The following is a 23,239-nucleotide window of genomic DNA, read 5'->3' as shown; positions in this document are numbered from 1 at the left end:
AGAGATGGCAGTCTGCGGTGTGGTTAACTCCTCTTGCACGTGTTTTGAGTGCAGCTTTAATCGCTGCTAGCTCCGCAGTTTTTGACGAAGCCGGACGGAGTATATGAAATATACGTCGTACTTGAGTCAAAGGGCACAAAAAAGCTGCAGAGGCACCTTGACCATCGCTGTGCAGGGATGCTTCTGCGATTACTTAGAGATAATCTGGAAATCTTTAGAACATGACCAGGCATATCAGACATTCTTTTTTTGTGTGTGTGTGTCAGGGATTGTGCGATAAATGGGGAATGCGTGTTTCGTGATATTTTTCCGAGGCGGAGGCGTAAGCAGCATGTTCATAAATGACAGAAATGTTAGAAATAATGCCGCCATTTTTTTCGCATGTCAGAAAACGGGCGGTGACTCATGTGCGAAAGGAACTTTTTGTCCCACGTCTGTGGCTTTCAGGGATGCACGCAAGAAAGGTGACAAAATAGTGACCGCCAGGAAATGTATTAACGAACGCTCTCCAATAGTACCTTGTGTCAGAGGCAACAATTCCGGTAGAATAAATTGAAAGGTTTATTTACGTAGTGCTACAGGTAATGCACTCTCGAACGTTCCTTGGGAGAACTGGTAATCTTAGATCCCTTTAACCACAGCCGCGTGGGCATAATATTGAAAAGCGCTTTCTTAGAAGCTCAGGACATCTGAGAATCTGCGTTTTCGTTTCAAAAGGGGAGTCCTGCAATATAAGCGCGAAGTGAGGGCACTTGGAAAACTAACGTTGTGTTGTGCCCTCTATTAGAGGGAGTCAATTTTACCCTCATTTTTCCCTTCGCTTTCTCGTGTTCTGGTTACCCCAAATCTCATAGGTTCGCTCCGACTGTGAATAAGCTGAACAGACATATTCCGCGGGTGAGCATGACAATTCGGTGTGACATGCGGGAAAAGCATTCACGCATACCAAAGTTGGCAGTACTTCACGGTCTTCAGACACTGGAGGGAAAAGGAGTGCTCACCGAGTCCTCCTTGGCCATCTTCTTGGCCTTGAAGAAGAACTCCATGACGGCCACGATGGAGGCGAGGCCGAGACCACCGAGCAGGACGACGAACACTCCGCCCACGTTGGCCAGGCTGAGCTCGGTGACCGCCGACGACTTCTTGGAGTCGTCGACGCACTTGCCGCCGCCTTTGCGCTCCTTCCACCACTTCTCTTTGAAGCTGTGCAGCTTGCCCGCTTCTTGCAGCTTCAAGATGCCGCTAGACAAGATCTGCCGGTACGGTGATTCTGGACGAGTACGACAGAATATTTAGAGAAATTCTTATTTTTCTAGATTTGTAATGGCGCCACCAACCTTCACCGAGAGGAATCAAGAGTGAACCGGAAATCTACATCTACAGGTGGGAGATCATGCTGTCCAGCCCTGCCCTGGAAGACCAGTTCCGACTGATCCACAGGGGCCATAAGGCCCTGGAAGCACATGGAGCCCGCGAAGAGGGAGCCACCCCATCAGACGCTTAACGCGTTTCGTTTCATAATGGACCAGTGAAGTTGTCTCTCGCTCTCTCTACAGCTGGAGGAGCACAGGCCGCTCGGATTTCTAGCCATCATTCAATGTTTCAGGGGCAAGACGCCGCCACATTGGGTGCCTGGCTTTCTTAGCAAGTTTTTCTAACTTTATTTTCAAGTTTTCCTCATTATTATCGCCATTTTGCTCAGTTGTTGTTCTGACCACATCGGTCAGAACGACATACGTTCTGGACATGTACCACTAATGCCTTTAGCAGCCTCTAGTTGACCGAAAGGATTGATAAGCCGTTTTCAGCGCATATCTCGTGACAGAGGCAATGAACTGGAATGTAATAGAGGAAATCAGTCCGGCACTCTGGACACATAACGCAGGGAACGATATTCCTTCTTGCCAAATAGATATGAAATTAGAAGTGTGAGAATCTGGAAATTGTTCAATAATTCCCCAACACTCAAGTAACACAAAGAAGAGATCAGGAAATTATAGCATATTGTAATTCATTTATTCGTTCCTTCATTCATGGTCCTTCAATCTTTCGTATCATAAAGTGTTCAAATATCTCACTTTACCTACTAATTACAAGAAAGAGGGCGCCTATTTGCATAATTGCCCTCAACGCGTGCTTGTGAAATGCCTGAAGGAGTGGCTTCAAACATCCTGACCTTATGTCACTATCATTATTATCATTTCGATTATAGTGACAAAATATCGCACCTATTGGGCCAGCTGCCAAATGACATGTGGGTGAACAATTTCGAGTCGTAGTCTGTGCTTTGAAAAAGGCAAAGTCATGAGTTTGCAGTAGAGTGTTAGTTCTTTATTTTGTCTCATATATAATTTTTCCCGAAGAGGGTTGTAGCGCCGAAAAAGACAACACATAGCGAGTGAGACGGGACAGGCGCCTGTCCCGTGTCGCTTGCCATGTGTTGTCTTTTTCGGCGCTACAACCCTCTTCGGGAAACATGCACTAACTAGCCCCCCAACAAGTAATTCTCATATATAATATTACTTTCCTGGAATCTGACTTTCGGTGGCCTGAACTTTGAGTAAGACATTAGGCACAACTTCTCCAAGTTTATTTTAATAGATTTTTCGTCATGCGCAGTCACTCACATTTTTGAGTGCCTAGTACTGGAATCAGAATAGAATCAGTAGAAGATGTATTAAAGAATGCATCACCAACTAGTCCAGCGCCAAGTTTTATTCAGTACAAAAACTTTCGTAGATGTAAGAGAACGCTTAAGCTTTTACCTTCCCTGTTTATATACCTATAAAATAAAGAATGCTTCCTTTAGGCAACCACTGATATGAGTTAAAATAAATCTTTCGCATTGCCAATAAAAGCAAATTATGGCAAACGCTTGAGCAGTGTTATTATGTTGGCTCCAAATTGTTTCGAAATATATAACATTCTGCCAAGGAACATAATGAGAAAGACAATACTGGTATTTGTTACAGACACCACGAAACTTCACTGAATCACCCTTCACGGCTGTCTCTGAAAGGGACAAACAACGCAGTCCCGGCACTGTTAAATCACTATCCTCAAAATATTTATTTTAAAAGTCATAGCCAAGACTCCGTGAAGACGAATAGGTTGGGCAAGCTTAGGTTGGGTTAGGTTAGGTTAGGTTAAATAGGCCAAGTTGTATTGGGTTAGGTTAGGTTTTTCGTGTGTTAAAGCAAGCTCAGGACAAAGAGCACGTCTCGATCACGCACGGCTGCTGCAGTTCCTATAGACAACTTTAAGTTCTAATAATAAGAGCCTGTACATGTGATTTAGCAGAGCTCGATCGTGATCTTCTAGTGCTGACTAACAATGGTTGAAAATTTTATGTGGGACCAACGAAAAAGGACTGTATCGACGTACTTTTTTTGGTGACAATGCCATATCCTTTGTTGTCTAGGAGACCACCAATTTGAGTAAGATTGCAGTCTCGCTCAATGATGTACTCGATGGAAGCGGATTCCATGAGGAAAGCGTAGTCTCCCGCTTTGACGCGGTTCACGCCGTCGCTGGACGACTCCATGTACACGTCCTGCTCATTGTCCAGCATGTACTTGTGCATCCTCTTGTATGTGGGAATCTTAGATTCCTGCACGAGAAAAACAAAAGCGCAGTTTAGTTATTCGGGGAAGAACGCGGTGTTGCCATGACAGCGATAGTGGTTATATGGGCTCCCAAGATGCGCTCGCAAATTCAGCTTTGGCGCCCTATTTGTTTAGTTTTTGACCGGGTTTTGATAAACAGGCTGTTGTAAGCGAAAATCTGCCTTTCAAATTTGTATAAGAATTGCACATTTCGGGAAATACGACTGTCATGCGCACTATCGCGACATATCGTCTGCTAACGATCAGCCGCGACCAGCCGCGTAGGAATGAAACGTTGACCACGCGGATTAACGGCGTCGTACCTGCGGGGTCTCGATAATTTCAATCAGTTTCGCATACTCAACTAGCCTCGAACCACGCAAAACATAAGGTCAGACAACATGTACTGTACGTTTCCCACAGTGCGCTAACTCCTGGCCGCTCCTGGTTAGACTCCGCAATTTGGATGTGACCACTGTCTGTTGATCAAGCTTCTGTAGCTCAGTGCGAGACTGAAGTTTTCCAGGAGTGAGCGACGCTGCTCACGTGCTGTCTGAACTTGAGTTTCGCGTGGTTAGAGACTAGTTGAGTGTCCAAACTAATAGAAGTTAGCCAGACTCGACAGCTACGGCACTGACAAGTACTGTGGCCAAAGTTTCATCCCAACGAGAGTGGACGCGGCGAAACGTTGTGCGATAGTCGCACTTAGGGAAGTAGTTAATCCCTGCGGAAGTTCGAAACGAAGATGTTTCGCTTACTTCAGCCTACTTATAAAACTGCGTCAATAAGGATACCCAGTTAACAGCACGCAAGACCGCACTCATCGAAACGCCCTTCCTGATTGGTGTCAGCTATATTGGCCGCGTATGGGAATCTGCTATATGACGAAATATGGCAGCCAGAAAAGAGCGAAGAGAAGGCGCCCGTTGAAAGTAGAGCGTTTGGGGAAAAGGTGGCATTGCGCTTCGCTTGCGAGTTCCAAGAACCGCGCACGACTGCCAAATTTGGCTTAGATGTTTTCACAGCAGCGTATGCTACTCGCTGACTGCTTTTTTCACCCAACCACCAAAGTGGTTCAGGGCCCTTTTAACCTTGTAATGCCTAACGTACCTTCTATATACTGCGCCGTTTGAGACATCAAAGTTTAAGTTTGCGCACGGGAAATGGAAGTAGCCACATTAATAGGCTTGAGCCAAGTTTTAGAATCTAATTACTGACGAGCGTGCTAAATATCTTCACTCATACAATTCATTGTTGTTAATGCCAATGTACCCTCCATGGCGAGAAATAAAGGTGAACAAATTCTGTGAATATTATTTCCTGTAGAACTGTGTATGGGCATTACAGGGTTGTTGAATGCTTGCTTTGAACATCAAACTTTGCAAAGTAGGTATTAGAAAACTTGAGCAACCAGAGTCCTTATAAACGGACAGCGAAGCCTAAAGTGGCACGTGACTTCTACTGCAATTTTCGCACTGCATCATAAAGACATACCGCAGAGTCCATTAAATATATCTGTATGACTTATGGCGAGCCCCTAAACTAGTACCTTCGTAATAATCGTGTGGTCTGAAAAGGTACAGGCGCCATAGGCATTTTGCGTAGGCCAAGCAATCGCTTTATAGGAATGAAGAGCCACTCGTAAGGTTATATCGCATGCAGGTTGGTGCTGCTTTGTAGTTTGGTCGCGCACTTTTCTCAGGCGCTCTGGTCTACAAGCTTCTCTATTAGTTTCTCCATATTAGCGACGGGGTTTGACGTGTATCAGCGATGTGGTGCGGGCGGTTTTGACGTGCATTGGCAGGGAGACATAATGAAATGGTATGCGTACACCCGGCGACAAAATATTGCGGGGCACGAGATCTGAGAAAAAAACTGAATACCTCCGCAACCTCACAATGCACTCTGGTATTTGCATTGCGGGCCTCGACTAAAATATGCTAACACTGTCGTATACAATTTTACAGGCTGCTCGGGAATTGAACGTTTTCGGAACGTTTACGGGGACCGTAATCTTTGTTGCGGTGTGTACGTATGAACGGCAAGGTTTTTTCATGCCTTCCGTGGTGGCGCTAACGGTCTGCCAACGCGTCCATCGTTCAGCGCCTGCGCCACGGGCACCAAAAGCGCAGCTCCTTGGGCGCCCGTTCCTGCGGCGGGCGTCGGCGTACCTCGTAACCGAGCGAACGAGCACATCGAAGGATGAAAGAGCGAACGCCGAGAGCAGCGGGAGATGAAAGGCGGCAATAGTGAAGAGAGCGTGAGGAGAAAAGCGGAGGAGGAGGGTGCAGCAGAAGAATGAGGCGGAAAGCGGAGGACGAAGGTATGGCGAAAGCGCGAGGAGAAAAGCGTAGTACCGGTGTGGTGTAATGTCGTACAATAATTATGTAATTTTCTCTTCTCAATCGCGCGGAGACATCTTCTTAATTTTTTTATAACAGCAAGAGTCGAATACAGCCTAACTTCCGCAGTAGTATAGTCCAAGATCTCGGAGAAAATATCAACGATAAAAGTTAACTGATGAATGCACGCAGATGTCCGTAGACAGCAGTTTGTAGTCTTACCACAAGCAGTGGAATAATGCATTGTGGGCCTACCAGTATCTGGTCATAAAATCAAGGTAACGACTACGAAGTAGCACAGACAGTGAGGCGGAATTTGCAGCTTAAGAAACACATTTGACTGCAGAGCGCTATCGTTGAACACTTACGTTGAAGAAGGTCCGTGTGCTGCCTGAGCGGAGGCAGCCATATTTTATCTTCGACTGTTTTGCCAAGTCCTCGGCGTTTTCAATAGGATAAACAGTCTTCTCAACGGTGAGAAAGGCGGCCAGGTTGGCCGTGTAGGACGATATCATGATCAGCGTGAAGAAGTACCAGATGCCAGCCACTGTTCTCGTTGACATGGCTCTGTAGAAAAAAAATAAATATCGACGTTACAAGGTAAAACAGTGTCTGTGACATGCGGAAGATAAAATTTTGTCTCAATAAACCGCGCGTTATTGGAGAAATTATGCGCGTTACTAGAGAATTGGAGAAATTGTAGATCTTAAACGAAAACTGTCATTAATATCATGTTGTTAGAGTTTTAGTCCATCCAATGCGACTCCATGAAAATGTATATTGTTTCATTAGCGCGAAAGTGTGATGATGTCTCTCGTTAATATAGTTACTTGAAACGTATGCATCACACGTATGTGCCTTTTCTCTTCCCATTGTTTTGCACTCTCCAGTGTGTGGAAGTGCAGCGGCAGGTGCTGTAGGTCTAAACTACAAATGAGATTTAGCATTCATGATGGCTTTGCTCTCGCTCAAGTTTGCAGCAAGGTTGCACTTTTTGGTAAGCAGCTCCCTTCTTCTATATAGCGTGTTTTTCCGGTCAGATAACATAGTATTCTAAAGAAGACGACCTAACAAAACTAAAGCACGAAACTTGTTTTTCATATATACAAACTACCGGTTATAACCGTGGAAAAAGTGAAACAAATGGAACTGACATCTGCAAAGCCTGCAAACATATTTTTAATATTTTAGGAGTGGGGAGAAAACACAAACTACTCTGTGATTTCGTCTATTAAGGTTCGTTAACTTTGTTTCTTCGCGTTACTATGTCGTCACACCGAAAAAGAAAGATGCCGCACTGGAGTACGTAAAGAATATGCAGGCTAACTATAAAAAAGAACGAAAGAAAATGACTTAAGTGATATTTCTGAACTAGAAGATTTTCGTGTACATGTTGCTCAGTGAATTAAGCCTGCTGATAAAGCACAGAGAAGATAGCAACGAAAATTCTGCGGCTTTTACAAGCACCGCGGAACGATGTTCTTGCTCTTCTTTCACAGATGATTTGTGGTTACGTCAGGCTGCAAATGGTGCCATTCACACTGTCTAATATGCAATGGGGTGATGGGTTCTTCTAAGCAATGCCTTCAAGCTTAGGCCTCGAATAGTTTTCCAATTATTAGAAGCTACCTTACAAGGCGTGGGAAGAGCGCGAAAAAAGAAAAGGACCAAAGACGGAGACAAGAAAAATGCCTGGCGAGCGCTAAGAACTGGTTTTGTTTAGTGTGTTGCACCGTAAATAAGTTCCTTAACAGAAAGTGGTTTGCCACGAGATCGGATGTTATAAAAACACCACTAAAGTAACGATAGAGAAATAAACATTAGAAAAGGTAAGCATATTCCCTATCCTTCTAGCTTTCGTAGTGTTTTGATAACCTGACGTCATGTGACAAACTCTGTGTGGCTATGAAACATTTGTTGCGCGATAATAATAATAATATTTGGGGTTTTACGTGCCAAAACCACTTTCTGATTATGAGGCACGCCGTAGTGGAGGACTCCGGAAATTTTGACCACCTGGGGTTCTTTAACGTGCACCTAAATCTAAGCACACGGGTGTTTTCGCATTTCACCCCCATCGAAATGCGGCCGCCGTGGCCGGGATCCGATCCCGCGACCTCGTGCTCAGCAGCCCAACACCATAGCCACTGAGCAACCACGGCGGGTATTTGTTGCGCGATGCCACAGGCCAAAGCCAGTTGTTAGACATCACAGGTTTGGTGTCCTTGTATGCCTCTTCGTATTTTGTGCTGTTCTGAATCAAATAGCTCAATGTCACACCCTTATGCAGTTCTGTATCTATCTACGTTTCGAGTAAGGGGAGATAGCTCAAAGGATAATTCTGACGTGGAGTCCCTGGCGCAGCTTCTCTCTAACTAGCAGCCGAACATGGCGGTCACGATGGTCCGAGTACATCGCTTTATCACGCGTACATTGTTTCACTTTTCGATTGTGACCGTTTAATTTTTCCACCAGATTATCAGTGTTGTCGATTTTTCGCGTAGTGCAAAACGCATCTGTCCAGCTATCATAACGTTACGTTTCTTATTTACGCAGCTTCTCAAACATACTAGTAACCACAAGATCGCGGCCGCAACATAACGCCAGCGCAAACAATCCGTTGTGGAAAAGAGCTCACTTTGGCGCCAGGTCCGAGCCTTGCTGCATGAGCGAGCCGATGGTGAACCACAGCGAGTTGAGCAGGCTGAAGCTGTTCTCGAGGACCTGGTCGTTCTGGCGACACGGGTGTGGGTTGTCCCACTCGTAGGGGCTCAGGCGGCCCACCAGGAAGAGCACCACCGAGACGCCGATGTAGGCGCCCACCACGTACGCCCACACTTCCATGCTGAAGGGCGACAGGAAGCTGAACAGCGTAGTCACCTTTTGCGTGGGCTTCTTGAAGAGAATGCTGATGCCCGTGTTCATGAACGGCATCGTGAAGTCCACGGCCACCTCTCGCTTCGATGTAATTGTCAGGTCGGCGATGGCCAAATCCGCTTTCTGCGGGCGCGCGCGTGCGTACAAACAAATTTGAGTGGCCGGCATTCAACGCGTGGGTAAAGAAAAAAAGAAAAGAAACAGATTACGAGCCATCCCACTCTCTGAAGGTGGGGGACGAGCGAAGCTGTTGCACATGACACAGAGGTGACAAAGAATTTTGAACGAAGGTACGTTTATTGTCCTGATCGTTGATCATCATGACGATAGGCACTGACATAAACATTCTCGCATTAGCTCTGTTAGTAAATGCGTAAGCGCTTCTGTGCCTTCCGAACGAGAAATTTGTCCGTAACGTAAGACGATGAAGGGCCCATACCTCCTTAAGCAATGGCTCATACCCCCGTAAGCAAGAAAAAAATAAATGTATCCGCCATCTAGGCGGAATTACATCTCGTGGGGGTGCGAGGGCAAACCTCAACACTTAAAGACTCCTAGCACGTCATTTGAGCGGTGGGAGGTACAGCTGACCGGCGATACCCTGGCGGGACAAGAAGCTCTCGTCCAGCAAGTACGTCGAGCAGCCATGGCCAGTGGAGTCCTGGAATGAGGACACCACCCACTCGACCTCAAGAGCAACCACCTCGATGGTCCGAATAAATGTTTTTTCTCTCTCTCTGTCTGCCCCCCCTCCTCCGCCAATCTGCTGGCTAATATATAACGGTTATCTCTCTCTCTCTCTATCTATCTGAGAGTCTACTGATCTTGAAAAAAGCGCATATTGCTAACTAATCTACTGAAAATGCATATCCAAGTGATGAGACCTATAAGCTTTTTCACAGAAAGAAGTAATTGTGCATCATATTCGCGAGCTAAGCTTTTGCAGGCGCAGATCGGTTGACAGACACGAAAAAATCCACGAAACCTTAACCATGAACAGTTTCGCTGTAATTAAAGAAGCACGAAAAGGCAAACACCACAATTATTTAGCCCCCCCCCCCCCCGTTGCAAGCTATGCTATAAAACCTAGAGTGACTCTTCTTAGGGGTCGTATTTTTTAACAAAAAAGAACTTTTACTACGTCACATGGAGACTGAAGCCATCTCATCATGAACTTCAGTTTTTAGTGTCCGCACACCTGTAAAATTTACAAGGCAATAAGAAATATATTTATGGCGAAAACATAACAATATTCTCAAGTACAAACAACGATCACAGGCTGCGATATTTGAAGCAACATTAAGTATGCAACTGAGGCTAGAAAGGGAGTACGTACGAATCGGCAATTCTAAAGAAGTGCCGCCTCCTACGACACTTCTTTTTTTCGTGTGTGTGTGTGTGTGTGTGTGTGTGTGTGTGTGTGTGTGTGTGTGTGTGTGTGTGTGTGTGTGTGTGTGTGTGTGTGTGCGTGTGCGTGTGCGTGTGCGTGTGTGTGTGTGTGTTCAAGTACGTCAGGAGCACACAAAGTGTGGGCTGCAAAGAGTCGATCTCACTTACGCCGTTGACAATCTCTCCAATCATTCCGTTCCAGTCTCCACTGGCGTTCTGAATGCCGTAAGCCCTGTCCTTGACCAGCCGGATCTCGTACTTGAAGTTCAACTGCTTAGACAGCTCCTTCAGGAGGTCTACACAGTAGCCTTCGAAGCGATCGTTGCCTTGCAGGTCTGCCGCCGACTCCTTGAGCATCATGTACGGATCAGTCTGCGGTTAGACAGCAAAGAGACGAATGATTGAGCCGATAGCGCGATAATCTGCACAGTGTGTAAGGGGTATACTTTTTGTACAATAAAGTTAGGCCCACATTGCAAAGCGTTGTGCTTTAACATACTGGAGACACCCATACACACGCGAGTAAAAAGAGGAGGGTGGGGATGCAAGAACACAGTTATAATTGTGCATGCTATTGGTGTTATTGGAGGCATGTGCATGCGTCTTCGCTATTTTAAGCACTACTCTGAAAGAAGTGCTAATGTTGATCCGGTTAACACAAGTATTGTTCTATACTTGAATGAACTGGCTGTACCTCTACATAGTTGTACTAGATACATAGTTGTACTAGATAGTTGTAGATTTGTAGAGAAAGTTCACGTGGCACTTATGTAAACTGGCCCGTTCAAATTCAAGTTCAGCAGTGAGACGTTCGGTTTCTACGCAACACTCATATATTGGCACACATAAAAATACAGTTATAGACGAGTAATATATGCGTCTAAGTTGGGTTGACGTTTTTTATTTAGTGTCCCTTTAGGTATTATTGATACTACCCTCACGCCAGTAGGTTTAACTTTACGAAATGAAATACCATGAAACAAAAAATATATAGTAAAGTTATTGAGAAGCTATCTGTTCAAATTGCTAAACCGCAGTGAAAGTGAATTTGGAGATGTTTGAGCCTTCTGTCGCGCTCGTTTACATACTACTGATATTAAATGAACTAAAGGTATGAAAGGTGCATGCGAACTGTCAGATAACTATTTTGCTTGATAACTGTGGTCAGAGTTCCTTGAGACTCCACACTACCCGATTAGTCAGAAAACGAAATGACTATGTACGATAGTCGTCGTCATTGGCTCGAGGCATTCACTGACGTGGAAAACCCGCAAATCTTAATTTTCGCTAAAATCATGCTCCGAAAGTCGCTCTCAATTAAAAATTAAAAGAACATTATTATCGCTAGTTTTACAGAACTACGTTCTTGTGCACTCAGAATATTAAACAATTGCACTGGAGGCATTTTCAAATGTGAATATAGCGTGCGCATAATCGCTTATTCAGGATCTTTAACTTCTCAAAGCAGCCCTAACGTTGTTGGAGACGCCGTGGCGCGGAGATCCAGGTTAATTTTGACCACCTGGGAATCCCCAGCGTGCACATTGTTAAGGCAAGACTTTCGTTGCTGACTTCACACGGGTTTGGAGTATTTAGGACCAATAGCCCTGTAACGTAAAACTATTCCAATCTGTTTTGATTCCACTTCCCTGACGTCGAATTTACGTAACCAACGACTCAAGCATTGGGCGGTAACACACAGCGTTGCTTGAAAAGCCCAATCAAACGCACTACTCGTCCATAGCATGTCACTTTCTTTTGCTTTTAAAGCGAATAGCGTTGCCTACATTGAGCAGTTTTTCTGATCTAATTGGCTGAAAAGAGGCGGAGAGCACGCTCAAATGTAGGTAATTTCGATTGGGCCGAACCAGCAAAGTGGAAGTAGACGTCCTGATGTGGAGGGTGGTGCCGGCGTCTGCGATTGGTACGCTTCTTCTTACTTAGCTTGCGGTGGCTGTTCGTAAATCGCGGCGGCATGCAACGGAAGGTTAAGAATGGCTTTAAGAACGCATCCTCAGCAAAGTATTGTCGGCAGAGTGATGTCGTATACGTGCCGAATAGTCTTGATAACGTTATATACTGCCACGCAAAATCTTATACGCAAATAAATCCATGCTCCTCAGCAGCTGAGAGCAGCCAGTGCCACAGCGATCGACGGCATACATCTTCTATTTCTTTTGGAACGGGGCAGTCTCCGGCTATTCAGAAATAACTTACAGTTTTGTTCGGCATATTAATGCGTCTTTAGCACGTACACGTCACTTTGACGTGGTGAGTTTTCGTGATTTTGCAACCTCGCGTGACAGACAGATCAAGTGGGCGTAGCCCAAAAACGTTTTACCAATAGCATTCGGTCAAACGACGCCTTTTTCGCTAATGGCGACAAAGGTGTCGAATCAAAAATTATTATCATTCGTTCGGTCTAATCATGCATAATCAGTGGGCGCATATCATATTAGATGGGCCGTTCTCGCAGTTTTCATGACCTCGCGTGGCATACCGGCGGAGTGGGTAGTGACTAGAAAACTTTTTGACCAATCGTCGAGGGCTGATTGTAGAATTGGAATAGAAAAGTGTGGAATAGGTTAACGTTAACGCACCGCTGGCTATCTTTCTTATAAGCACTTCCAGGAAAAGAATGGTCAAACGAATGTCGACACTAAAGAAGACAAGGTCAAAGTAAATGTGGGGGAAATACGATAAAATAAGAAGAGAAATTAGTGAATAATGAACATGAAAAAGACACAAAATAGAGAAATATAATCTACATTCTATCATTTAATCCTTTTAACCACCGTGTACGTCGACCTCGTGTTCTTCAGCGCCGATATTGTTTTTGTCCTTTAAACGCTTGTGCACTTAGCATGAGCTTTTTTCACATTTCGCCTCCATTGGAATAAGATCGCTGCGACCAGGAGTTGAACCCGAGACTTCGTGTTCAGCAATAGAACACTATAGCCACTAAGCCAGCAGTAAAACGTAATACATGAGCTAGCAGATATTTGCGTCATATAATAGCAAAATTAGGAAACAGGTAACGGCGGCAAAAAGTGATACGCTATAAGACACAAACAAGTATAGTTTTCAAAGGGTCTCGTATTCATATTGTCAGAGCAGATTGAGCAGTACTGCACATTCTATGTAATAAAGCGTAGTTACGTTAGCCTAGAGTCTCATTAGCCTAGCCTCGCTGATAGTGTCATTTTGGATTAGGTGCACTAAATGTTCTACGTGCACGATGAAAGTCAGTGTCATGTGCAACAATTAATTTACCATGTCCGATAAACAATAGGCAACCGCCCTGTTCCTTCTTTTTATTGCGACCTTTGATACTTACGAGAACTGTGGTCACAATCAAGGTCTTGTCTTTGATAAGAAGGGAATCGTAGTCAGACGTTACGTTGTCTTCTACGGTCACGTTGTCTCTAGGTGTCCAGTGCCCCACCTGAAAGATGAATGAAAAGTCAGGCAAGAACGTAGCGTGAGACGACTTCCAAGGAACAATCTCCGGCGCCACCTAAACAGGAATAGCAGTAAGATGGATGAAACAACACAGTTTGAACTAGGCAGCATACATGCGATCGAATACAGGAAGTATATTGAATATTTTCAATAGTATTAAAATTTTGAGGAGCAAAGAAAATTAAGATAAAGTAATTCAGGTGGCAAGAAAATTACTTAGTAGTTCACTGGACAAAGCAGCCGTACTCAACACCGGCAGCTATGGGTTTCGAGTCGAGTGTATCGACATACATTGTCTATGACTGGGTCTATTAGCCAGTGGTTGAGAAAACTGAATATGGGTAATCAGACGTCCATTGGCGGACCGCAAGAGCAGCCTACCAGATAAGGAGCATCGTGATTTCTCGATATACGTTCGTCTTTTATCTGCGCATATCAGCCAGCCAGCAGAACAACGTTTCAAAGCAAGGTAAATTTGTACTCAGTTTTGACAGATTAAACTTTCACTGCTCTTGTCGTGCAACTTCGCCCCTTTAATGTGAAAGAGACGTTCTGTGTTTCCATTACTAGCAAACTTAGCTAATGTCCTGAACTTTCACAGCGAAGCTGTATATGCATAGCCGATTCGTATGTCCGACCGTATGTCGCCTGTGCGACAGACGGACGTCTGCTCCGGCGCAACCCAGTGCGCATGGGCGAAAAATAAATGAAAGCGAGGCGCGCAATTGGCTGCGCCAGTGGTGACGTTGCTCTCCGGCGCAGCCGAGTGCGCAGCGCAGCAGTTTTTCTCCGGCTCCGAAATTGGCAGGCCACGCGTCGCACGTATTCCTGAGGAGCAGGAAGCTTTCGATCAGCAACGCCGCGAGCAGAACCGGGAACGAGCTCGTCTACGCCGTGCCGATGCTGCAGCGCGGGCACAATAGCAGGCTCGCGTAGGCTAGCGCAAGTAGCAACTGCGTACCGAGGATCAGGCAGCCTACCAAACCGTTGTTTAATGAACCGGTGGGATTAATCCAGTCGTAAACACCTGGACTGCACGTTTCAGCTTCACTGGTTAACCATCTGTACGGAGTGATTTAGCGGTGATTTCTTTTTAGTGGGGACTTTAATATTAGTTTCCCTCACCATTAACAGCTCTTTGAACCTATTCATAAATCTTTTAGTGGTTCTAACCGATGAACGTTCGTGATTTCGCACAAATGACGCATTCTGTATGCGACAGCAAAAAGAAAATTATATTAAAAATTATGCAGATCTCATGCACTGTGGGAATCGATGTTAGCGAAGCTTTCCGTGCTGTTAGCTTTGAATGACGATAATTAGCGGCGGTGTTGACGGCAAATGTTTAATTTCGTCAATGTTTTGTCCAAGACGAGAGTGGTGATTTGATGTTAAACGTTACCATGCGTTCACAACTGCCGTTTGTCTGAGTAGTAAACAAAACACAAAGGGAGAGGTGTCTGCTTGAGGCGCTGTTGTCCGCCACATTTCATAACACATGGAACATCGCATCGTGGCAGAAGTATTAAACTTGAATTCTATTATGGAGCTGTACGTATACTATAGTCAATGTTGCACGTGCTGTTTATTTCCGAATCTTGCCCCAGTCCTGAGTGGCGCAGATACGGTGGGAAAAAGTAGAGGATCTGGCCAAAAAAGAGAGAAAAGAAGCGTGACGTCCTAAAAGAAAGAAACGACTCGTGCACGAGGAAGAAAACGGGGAGAAGAACGCGGCCGCCGACAAAGAGCGAAAATTAGTTCAAGCCGCGCGAGAAAGGTCGCGCGAGGCCCGGCGCGAGCGGCGGACGGAGCGCGCACTTTCTCCTCCTCCGCGCATCAGCAACGAGCCACTTGGGAGGCAGTCATTAGGGGATTCATTAAATCCTTCATCTGGGGCCTTTCCTCGCTTTGAAGGCGAAGAAGCCGCGTGGCTCCAGAGGATCGGGCGGGGGGGTTGCGACCGCGTCGGCCGATCATTTGGGCCGCGCGCGCGTATACCATCCCCGGCCCCCGGCCCGTGTCCAGCCTTTGGCAAGCGCGTGGCGTTCATTAGCGTGGGAAGGCCTCCCACTCACCGCGGCGACGACACGACATCGGAGATCAATAGCCGCAACGGCCAGATTGCTTTCGCGGTGCGCGCGAGCGTGGACACCGCGGTGCGTCTAAGAAGACCGACGGGGTCCCGCTCAGAGGGCGACTGCAGGAGAAGCGGCGTCGCTAAGGCAGAACACGGGCTCATTGATTTTCGGCGAGCACTTCTTTTCGGAGAGCAACGAGTCCGCTCGATTTCAATCGAATGAAAATTGCGGGAAAACCATCGAAGTCAATGTAGGCGAATAGCCGAAACATCTGTTCGCTTTGTTACAGGAATGAAGACTTATACGCATTGTTGCAGCGCATTTACGTAGGCTTTATTGTTTGCTTGCGTAATTCTCGTAGAGAATAGCGCCATTAACCAGAGAGAGAGACAAAAGGATAAACGGAAATGCCGGGAGATTAATCAGGACTGAGCCCGGTTGGCTACCCTGCACGGGAGAAAGACAAAATGGGAGGGAAAGGCCATTAACCGGCCCACACGCAGCGGTAGCGTAGGTAGCTACACATATCAGCCTATTCGTCACGGGAGCGTTGTCGCCAGAGGCATCAGCGACGACGCGCAAGGCAGCTGCCACCCATTTACCCGGCGAGGGAGCCCTCTCCCGCAGTTACCTGAGGGAGAGAGGGTGACGGGATAAAAGGAATACTGCAATTCCCGGACGCCCCGCTTCACCTTCCGTTTATCTAGAACTGTGTGCATTTGCCGGGCCGCCTGCAATCGTAGGGTGCTTGCCGTCGTCTCTCTCGGAGCCTGTTCTTAGGTATAATAGTTCCGCGGGAACCCGCAAGGTGGAGAGAAGTAGTTAATAGAGGGAAAATTAGACATCCACCCGAACGTAGAAAATTGCTATATAGGAAACCCATACGGGTTCTTCGAAAGAAAGAGCCTCGCAGTTGACGAAAAATTTGTCCTGGTCCGATGGCAGGGCGAAGTCGAATTCATCAACAACTCGAAGCAAAGGCACGAGTTTGATGTAATAGTTCTGCGGGAACCCGCAGGCTGGGGAGAAGTAAATAATAAAAGGGAAATGAGACACCCACCCAAACGTAGCAAATTGTTACTAATTGCGCTCCTACGTTTCCTTTGTAGCAATTCGCTGCGTTTAGGTGAATGTCTCATTTTCCCTTTATTAACTGTTCTTAGGTAACACGCTTTCGCACCAACTACTTTTTTTAAGTACGGTCCCCTTTTAGTTTTATTGCAATTTTCTTTAATAGAGAAAAGCGTATCTCTAAATGAAATGGTATTTGTTCTGCAGAGATTGTAATGGCTGAGGTGGTACGCATATATCATAGCGGTGTCAAGAGTTTCTCGAAACATCCCAAGGAGACCTTGAGATCTTCGAATCCGAGTGGTCGTAAGGTCCGGACACGTGGCCTAGAATTTAGAGTTGCAGACTTGAGCAGTGTTTGAGATTAGCGCACTGTTTGAAACATTTAGACATTGTGTGTTTGAGTATTCTGGTGGAACCCAAGGCCGATAAATTTTTCATGTAAGAAGTACAGAATGTTCTGGAAACAGGGTGATCTAAACATATATTTTTAAGCATCGTAAGCGCGCAGCCTACAACTTATCTAATAGCATTGAGGCATTTCGCACACGCAAGCTGATGTTGCATCTCCCACTAAGTTCATGCATGTTCTCCCACTAAGTTCTCCCACTAAGTTCACGCTAAGTTCATGAAAAAAAAATTATAGATCGTGATCACGCAAAGATTTATGTGCTATGCTTTGTAAAAACAGGTGCCGGGGCTGATTGCAACAGCGAGCACATTTATTAACGTAGGCGGTCAGTTGGCGAAGAACAATACTAGGGAACGCAAAGATGTGTGATGGTATAGCGTGCACTTTCATATAAAGAAAGCTAACTGAAAAATGTACAAGCGTTCCAAGATGCTATGAATGCTGCCCTAAGTCATACAAGTGGAAGTCGCCAGAATAATTTACATCGACAGAAGAAAGAGAAACTAAAAGTGATTTATGGTCTAATGGCACAAGTACCGTTCTAACTAACGCTAAGTCGTAAGTTTTGGTGCTGCATGTGCGTGTTGTAAACACACAATAAGCAAATATCACCACCGACTACTTTTTCGTGGCGCAGACCAGGCCTCGCATGAAACCAACGTAGATTATAGCATTGTATTGCTTACAGTTCAATATTGATGATGTTTTTGGCAGTCTGCATGAAGCATCGCCGCTACTCACTTGCATTACTCAGTTACTCTTCCTTTAATGTTATGCTTGAATTTACTAGTTCAACGCGTGGTCTTCTCCAGCGTACAAAAGTGTTTACGCAAAATGGGATGTGTGCTCTGGTTTGCATTATTGAAAAAAAAAGAGGAAACTGCTTCGTAATCTGTGATCTTCTTCCCAATGATGTGGCATGGTAGTATATCATCCGCATCTTTTTTTTTTCAACTTCTTGCACAAACTTTTCCGAAAGATGTTCATGGCGTACCAGCCTCGCATAATTCCTACTCTTGCTCTCAACTGAACCGGAAAAGTACACAATCAGGCGCCCGAAGTATGGCGCTCACAGTCATTTGTCCCAGCGTACAAATGACTCTGTCATTCCGGGAAGCAGCAGGTAAGGAAGGCTGCGCCGCTATTTGGTTCTGTTGCAGCCATATCTTGAAGCTGTGCGCTCAGCAGCACAAGATCTTCATTTCTTTTATAGAAACCTGAGATGCAGTGGCACATAACGTTACTAGACTAGGTTCAGTTTTCAAACTCCAGTGACTGCGTGGACCCACCACCGATCCTCGCATCTCGTGGCGCTGGTGTCGCACTTTGCTCGGTCAGCACGGCGCGGACGACGGGGCGGAGAAGCGCTGTCCGCGACTGTTCACGCGTTTTGGCGCTATTTATTACACACGTGTTCTGCCGCAGTCTCCGTGCTTCTTGCGACGCTCTTGAGCGTTTTCAATGCTCTGTGCAATTTGACGTGTTTACGGCCCATGTCATCCAATTTTATTTGATGCACATTTATGCTCCGTTCCTGCACCGAGAACCTGTCTTCAATGCACAAGTATGCTCACCAAGCGAGCACAACTCACGTTGGTTTTAACATTGCACTTGTGAATGTGGTGCTATGATAAAAGAAATGGCGCACGCTTCATTTTTTTTTCAACCCGGGATGAAGTTCTGAGAGTTTGTATGTACAGGGTGTCCCAGCTAACTTTTAGCCAGAGTTTTAAAATATGCGAAGGCCAAGTAGCTGAACAAAACCAAGGTAATGTTGTTTGTCCTCACTTGGAGATGCTCAATTTTTTTTTTGCATTCCGCATAGTAAGGTAATTAGTATTATTATTTAATAAATTTCTGAAATATATAATTATATGAAAAGTGTCAATGGTAAAATTGTAGCGCGACATGAAGAACTCCCGACACATCTTTCTGTTCCTCAATACGCGCTACTTAAAAGTGCTTTTCCGAGTGTGAAAGAATCCCGCCGCTCGAGCCACTTTGCGTGTATTCCCGGGCTGCTTTCACGCTCGGAAAAACTTTTATGTAGCACGCACTGGAGCAACAAAAAGCTGTGTCGGGAGTCTTTCATGTCACTCTACAACTTTCTCGGTGACACTTTTAATCTAATTATAATATTTGCGAAGTTCATTAAATAATTAGGACTACTTATCTAATTAGGCGTGATAAAACAATAATTTGAGTATCTTCAAGTGACGGCAAATAACGTTACCTTGGTTCTGGCCAGCTACGTGGCATTCGCATATATTTAAACTTTGACTAAAGTTAGCTGGGACACCTTGTATCTCGAGAGAAGGTGCCTTGGATTTATTCCTACTATTTTAAAAGTGCACGGACCGACCTGTTGACCACTACAACTGCTGATGAGTAGCACCCATTAGTACTAATTAATTACCCCATTGACCTGCGGACAGCTACAACGGCTGATTATACAACTTTAGTACTAATAGGCTAATTGTTTTTACATGATCAAATAATGAAAATTCGAAGGGCACTGCGTTGACGAAATATCTGATTTGTATATCTTATGTTCTAATAAAGACAGAACGAGTTATTCCTACGTGGATGAATGCGAAAGCATTGCCACCGCCAAAGGTTGATGGTTCGACTCTCACCAACGATCGTGGGTTCGAGTGCCTTAATTAACTAAATATTAATTAACTCCGTCTTAATTATCACAAAAGTAAGTGGGTTCGACTTCTACCAGCGGTCGTGATCGAGTGTCATAATGAACTCTATTGTAATTAAATATGCGTCTTAATCCGCTCTGCCTTAATTAACTACGCCTTAATGACCACCAAAGGCACTGTGTTGGACTCCCGCTAAAGGTCGCGGGTTCGAGTGCCCTAACTATATCTTAGAAACTGCTATTAATTAACATCGCCCTAATTGACACCAACGGTCACGGGTTCGACTTCCACCAATGGTCTTGGGTTCGAGGCCTTAACTCTATTTATTTAACTTTGCCTTAATTCGCCTAATTCACTGTGCCTTAATCCACTCTACCTTAACTGGCGTCGTCAACTGCCTCGACTGGCTCACTTGAACTGCCTTGATTTTTGGACCATCGTGTGATCGCGCTAACGCCGCCTCATGAGTCATACAATGTATTCGCATTAATAATTAATTAGTACTAATCAGTAACAGATGATTACATCTACTAATCAGCTACTTACATTTACTTATCAGAAAGAGATGATTAGTACATCGCAGTGGACAGCCGGGCTGCTGCGGCCTTGGACTAAGGACTCCACAGCACATACCGGGGGAGCGCATCAGCATTTTCACAGCTACGTAAAGTTCAATCAATCTGCTAAACGCAAGGCTATAAAGACATTAAATAACGCATCGGTGAAAACACTTGCTGCGTTCGTAAGTTGCGCGGTCGGAGGACCCAAGCACCTTCGCCTACGCAGAGCTGCACCGGAGTAGAGCTACCAGCGGCGCTCCCGCCCTCTGGCGTCGTCGTCCTCGTTGTTTGAGGTTGGACCTCAGACGCCATTGTCGTTTGACCTTTGGCACGACGGCCAGCACTATCGAGAATATGAACTATTCTAAACGAAGAATATTAATATCTGTGTACCGGAAATGTACTGCTTGATTTAATGACTGATTGATTGGTAAGAGAATGCATTAAAGGGCCCGTAGCCACATCCGATATAAAGAAAATCGTGCAGATCTAACGCACATATTGGAATTCAGTGAAGCGACGCTTTCGTGAAGGGACTAATCAAATGCTCAGTCAAATCAGTCAAATTCGCCCATTTCATTCCTGCGTTTTTGGCCTAAAGGAAACCGGCGTGCGCGCGTGGGCCCTCGCGCTTCCGTGCTACGCAATGTGATGCATGCGGCGATCATCTCAAACAGCTAGTTAGCGTTGGCCCGCTAGAAGTGCATGTGCGATCGTGGCCTGATGGTTACAGCACTGATCCGCAGTGCTGGGAGACCGAGGTTCGATTCCGCCAACGGGTACGTAGGTGAATTTTTATTTAAGGTATTAGCTATTGGGGAAGGCAGCAGCCACGGTCAGGAAAGTCCGGGAGAGTTCACAAAAAAAAAAAACTTTCCTTTGAAACCCATCGCGTACTCCTCTCCGAACTTTTTTGGTCCGTTCTTCGCACGTCGCATACCGCCTGCAGAATCATACACGTGACGTCACCGATTGGTCTATCTAAGAGGGACATCAATCAGTCCCGATCTGCCTCCCCTTTGCCACGCACTCACAACCTCCGCTACGTCTCATCATTTCGCTTGCTTGTCGCGCGTAATCAACCGATTTCACCTCGTGTATCGCTTTCTGCGCTGCGCGTGCGGCGGCAACAGCGTTTCGCCGGAAAGCGCGGCGCCCATATAAGCGAAAGTCGATAATGTTTTCAAACAAGAGAAGAGCCAACATGACGTTCAGTGCTGACGTGGTAACTACCTTCGTGTCTGCGTCAAGGAGGAAAGACCACCCGTGGAATGGGGAAGCGAAGGTGAGAGAGAAAGCACTCGCTCACCTACGAGCTCACAGTGGTTTAGGGGCTAGCTATTTAGTTTCCTTTAGAGCGATTGCTCAGCCATGGGAGAAACCTTACGTACTGGGACGCGGCGGGAATATTTTAACTAATCATGATTTTTTTACCGGGTCACCGAATGGAAGTCCTAGTACATTTTTGCATTCATTTCAACATCAGAGTACGGGTACTGCGGTCGCGAATACAACTCACGACCTCGTATACACGGCGGAAGAAAGCCGTAACCATGGAGACACAGCGGAGGCTGCCGAGAAATGGGATGTATACGCTCCGCTAAAAGAGCAAGCAATCAGGAGAAGCCTATAAATGTTCTATGATGGCATGTAAGGAAGCGCTCGCGAACGTGCACAGAATTCCGCACATCCGGCAACTAGCGCCGTATCGCGGCAGGCTGGGGGGGAGGGGGGGGCATCAACATTCCTTTTGACCGAGATGACGGGTTGAACAGAAGAACTCGGTCTTTTCGGGCATCTCAGGGCGTAAACAGAAAGCGCTCCCGCAGGAGGAAGACGGAGGGTGGGGTGGTGCGACGCGGTAAGAAGCCCCGCGCAGACGGGCCGCATAATGATCTTTCGCGGTGCGGGTCCCATCAGTCTTGTTCAACCACGACGTGTGGCGAGTGTCAAAAGGCGCCGACGAGGGCGGAGGCAGGGGGGAGGGGAGGGGGGGGGGCGATGTAGCGGGCGGAAATCAACACGATCAGGCCGCGAAGATCGTCGTCGTCACTCCGGTGCGTTGGAAGAAGAGACACGAGGAAGAACCGCGGGAGAAATAGGAGAGCACGCCCGATGTCCACCAGTAGCGTGCAGCGAAGAGGAACGCGAAAAATGGTGTCCTGGTCATAAATAAACCTTGGCTGCCTAGTTGTACGAAACCCGAATTACGAGAAGTGCAGCTTGCGATTCCCGAGCGTCTCTGTTCGGGACGATGACGAGATTTGGGCACACCCGCTGCGATAGTGAATCACACTAGGCGACAGCTGTGGCTTTGCGAGCATCGCTCAATCTTGACTAGCCCTGAGGGAAGAAAATATTGGTAAACAGGCTTCACGTTTCGCAAAAGTTGTTTTATAAATGTAGCTTTGCGAGTGGATTGCACACGTGCAAGAATAGGTGCTCACGATGCCCTAGAAGGCAGTCGCGAAGGCATTAGACGATCGCTATTTGGGGAACCTCGCTCCAGGCAAAAACAAAACAAATGCAAATGAGAATTGGCTAATGTACCACCAGAATTTCTCAGGTGAGACCGCCTGCTCAGTGTCCAATAAACTTTTTCTTATCCAGCTCGCGGTCGACAAACAACAGCTCCATATCTTTTACCGCGGTGAACGCTTTTAGCTGTACAGCGTGGAAGCCTATAACGCGTCAAGGAGTCGTCACTCCGCGAAGGACACTTGAGCTGGATGGCATACAGAGTACACAAGAAGAGAGCTGTCGGTTTCGTTGTCAGTTAGTTGTAGTGGACC

At 46.1% G+C, this 23,239-nt stretch overlaps 1 protein-coding gene across 1 annotated transcript in view; it reads right to left on the bottom strand.

Moving 5' to 3' along the window:
• Positions 1-23,239, bottom strand: part of LOC142585539 (glutamate receptor ionotropic, kainate 2-like) — a 371,129-nt gene that overhangs the window by 6,910 nt on the left and 340,980 nt on the right. Inside the window, exons 9-14 of the mRNA XM_075696355.1 lie at positions 13,551-13,658; positions 10,382-10,585; positions 8,586-8,947; positions 6,316-6,514; positions 3,385-3,610; positions 1,002-1,270 (exon numbers count right to left, since the gene is read on the bottom strand). Coding sequence (XP_075552470.1) covers positions 1,002-1,270; positions 3,385-3,610; positions 6,316-6,514; positions 8,586-8,947; positions 10,382-10,585; positions 13,551-13,658 — 1,368 coding nt within the window. The remainder of the gene's footprint in view (positions 1-1,001; positions 1,271-3,384; positions 3,611-6,315; positions 6,515-8,585; positions 8,948-10,381; positions 10,586-13,550; positions 13,659-23,239) is intronic.

Source organism: Dermacentor variabilis, chromosome 6 (genome assembly GCF_050947875.1).
Source record: "Dermacentor variabilis isolate Ectoservices chromosome 6, ASM5094787v1, whole genome shotgun sequence".
Lineage (NCBI taxonomy): Eukaryota > Metazoa > Arthropoda > Arachnida > Ixodida > Ixodidae > Dermacentor > Dermacentor variabilis.
Note: the sequence above shows the minus strand (reverse complement) of the source record. Positions and strands in the feature narration are given on the sequence as shown.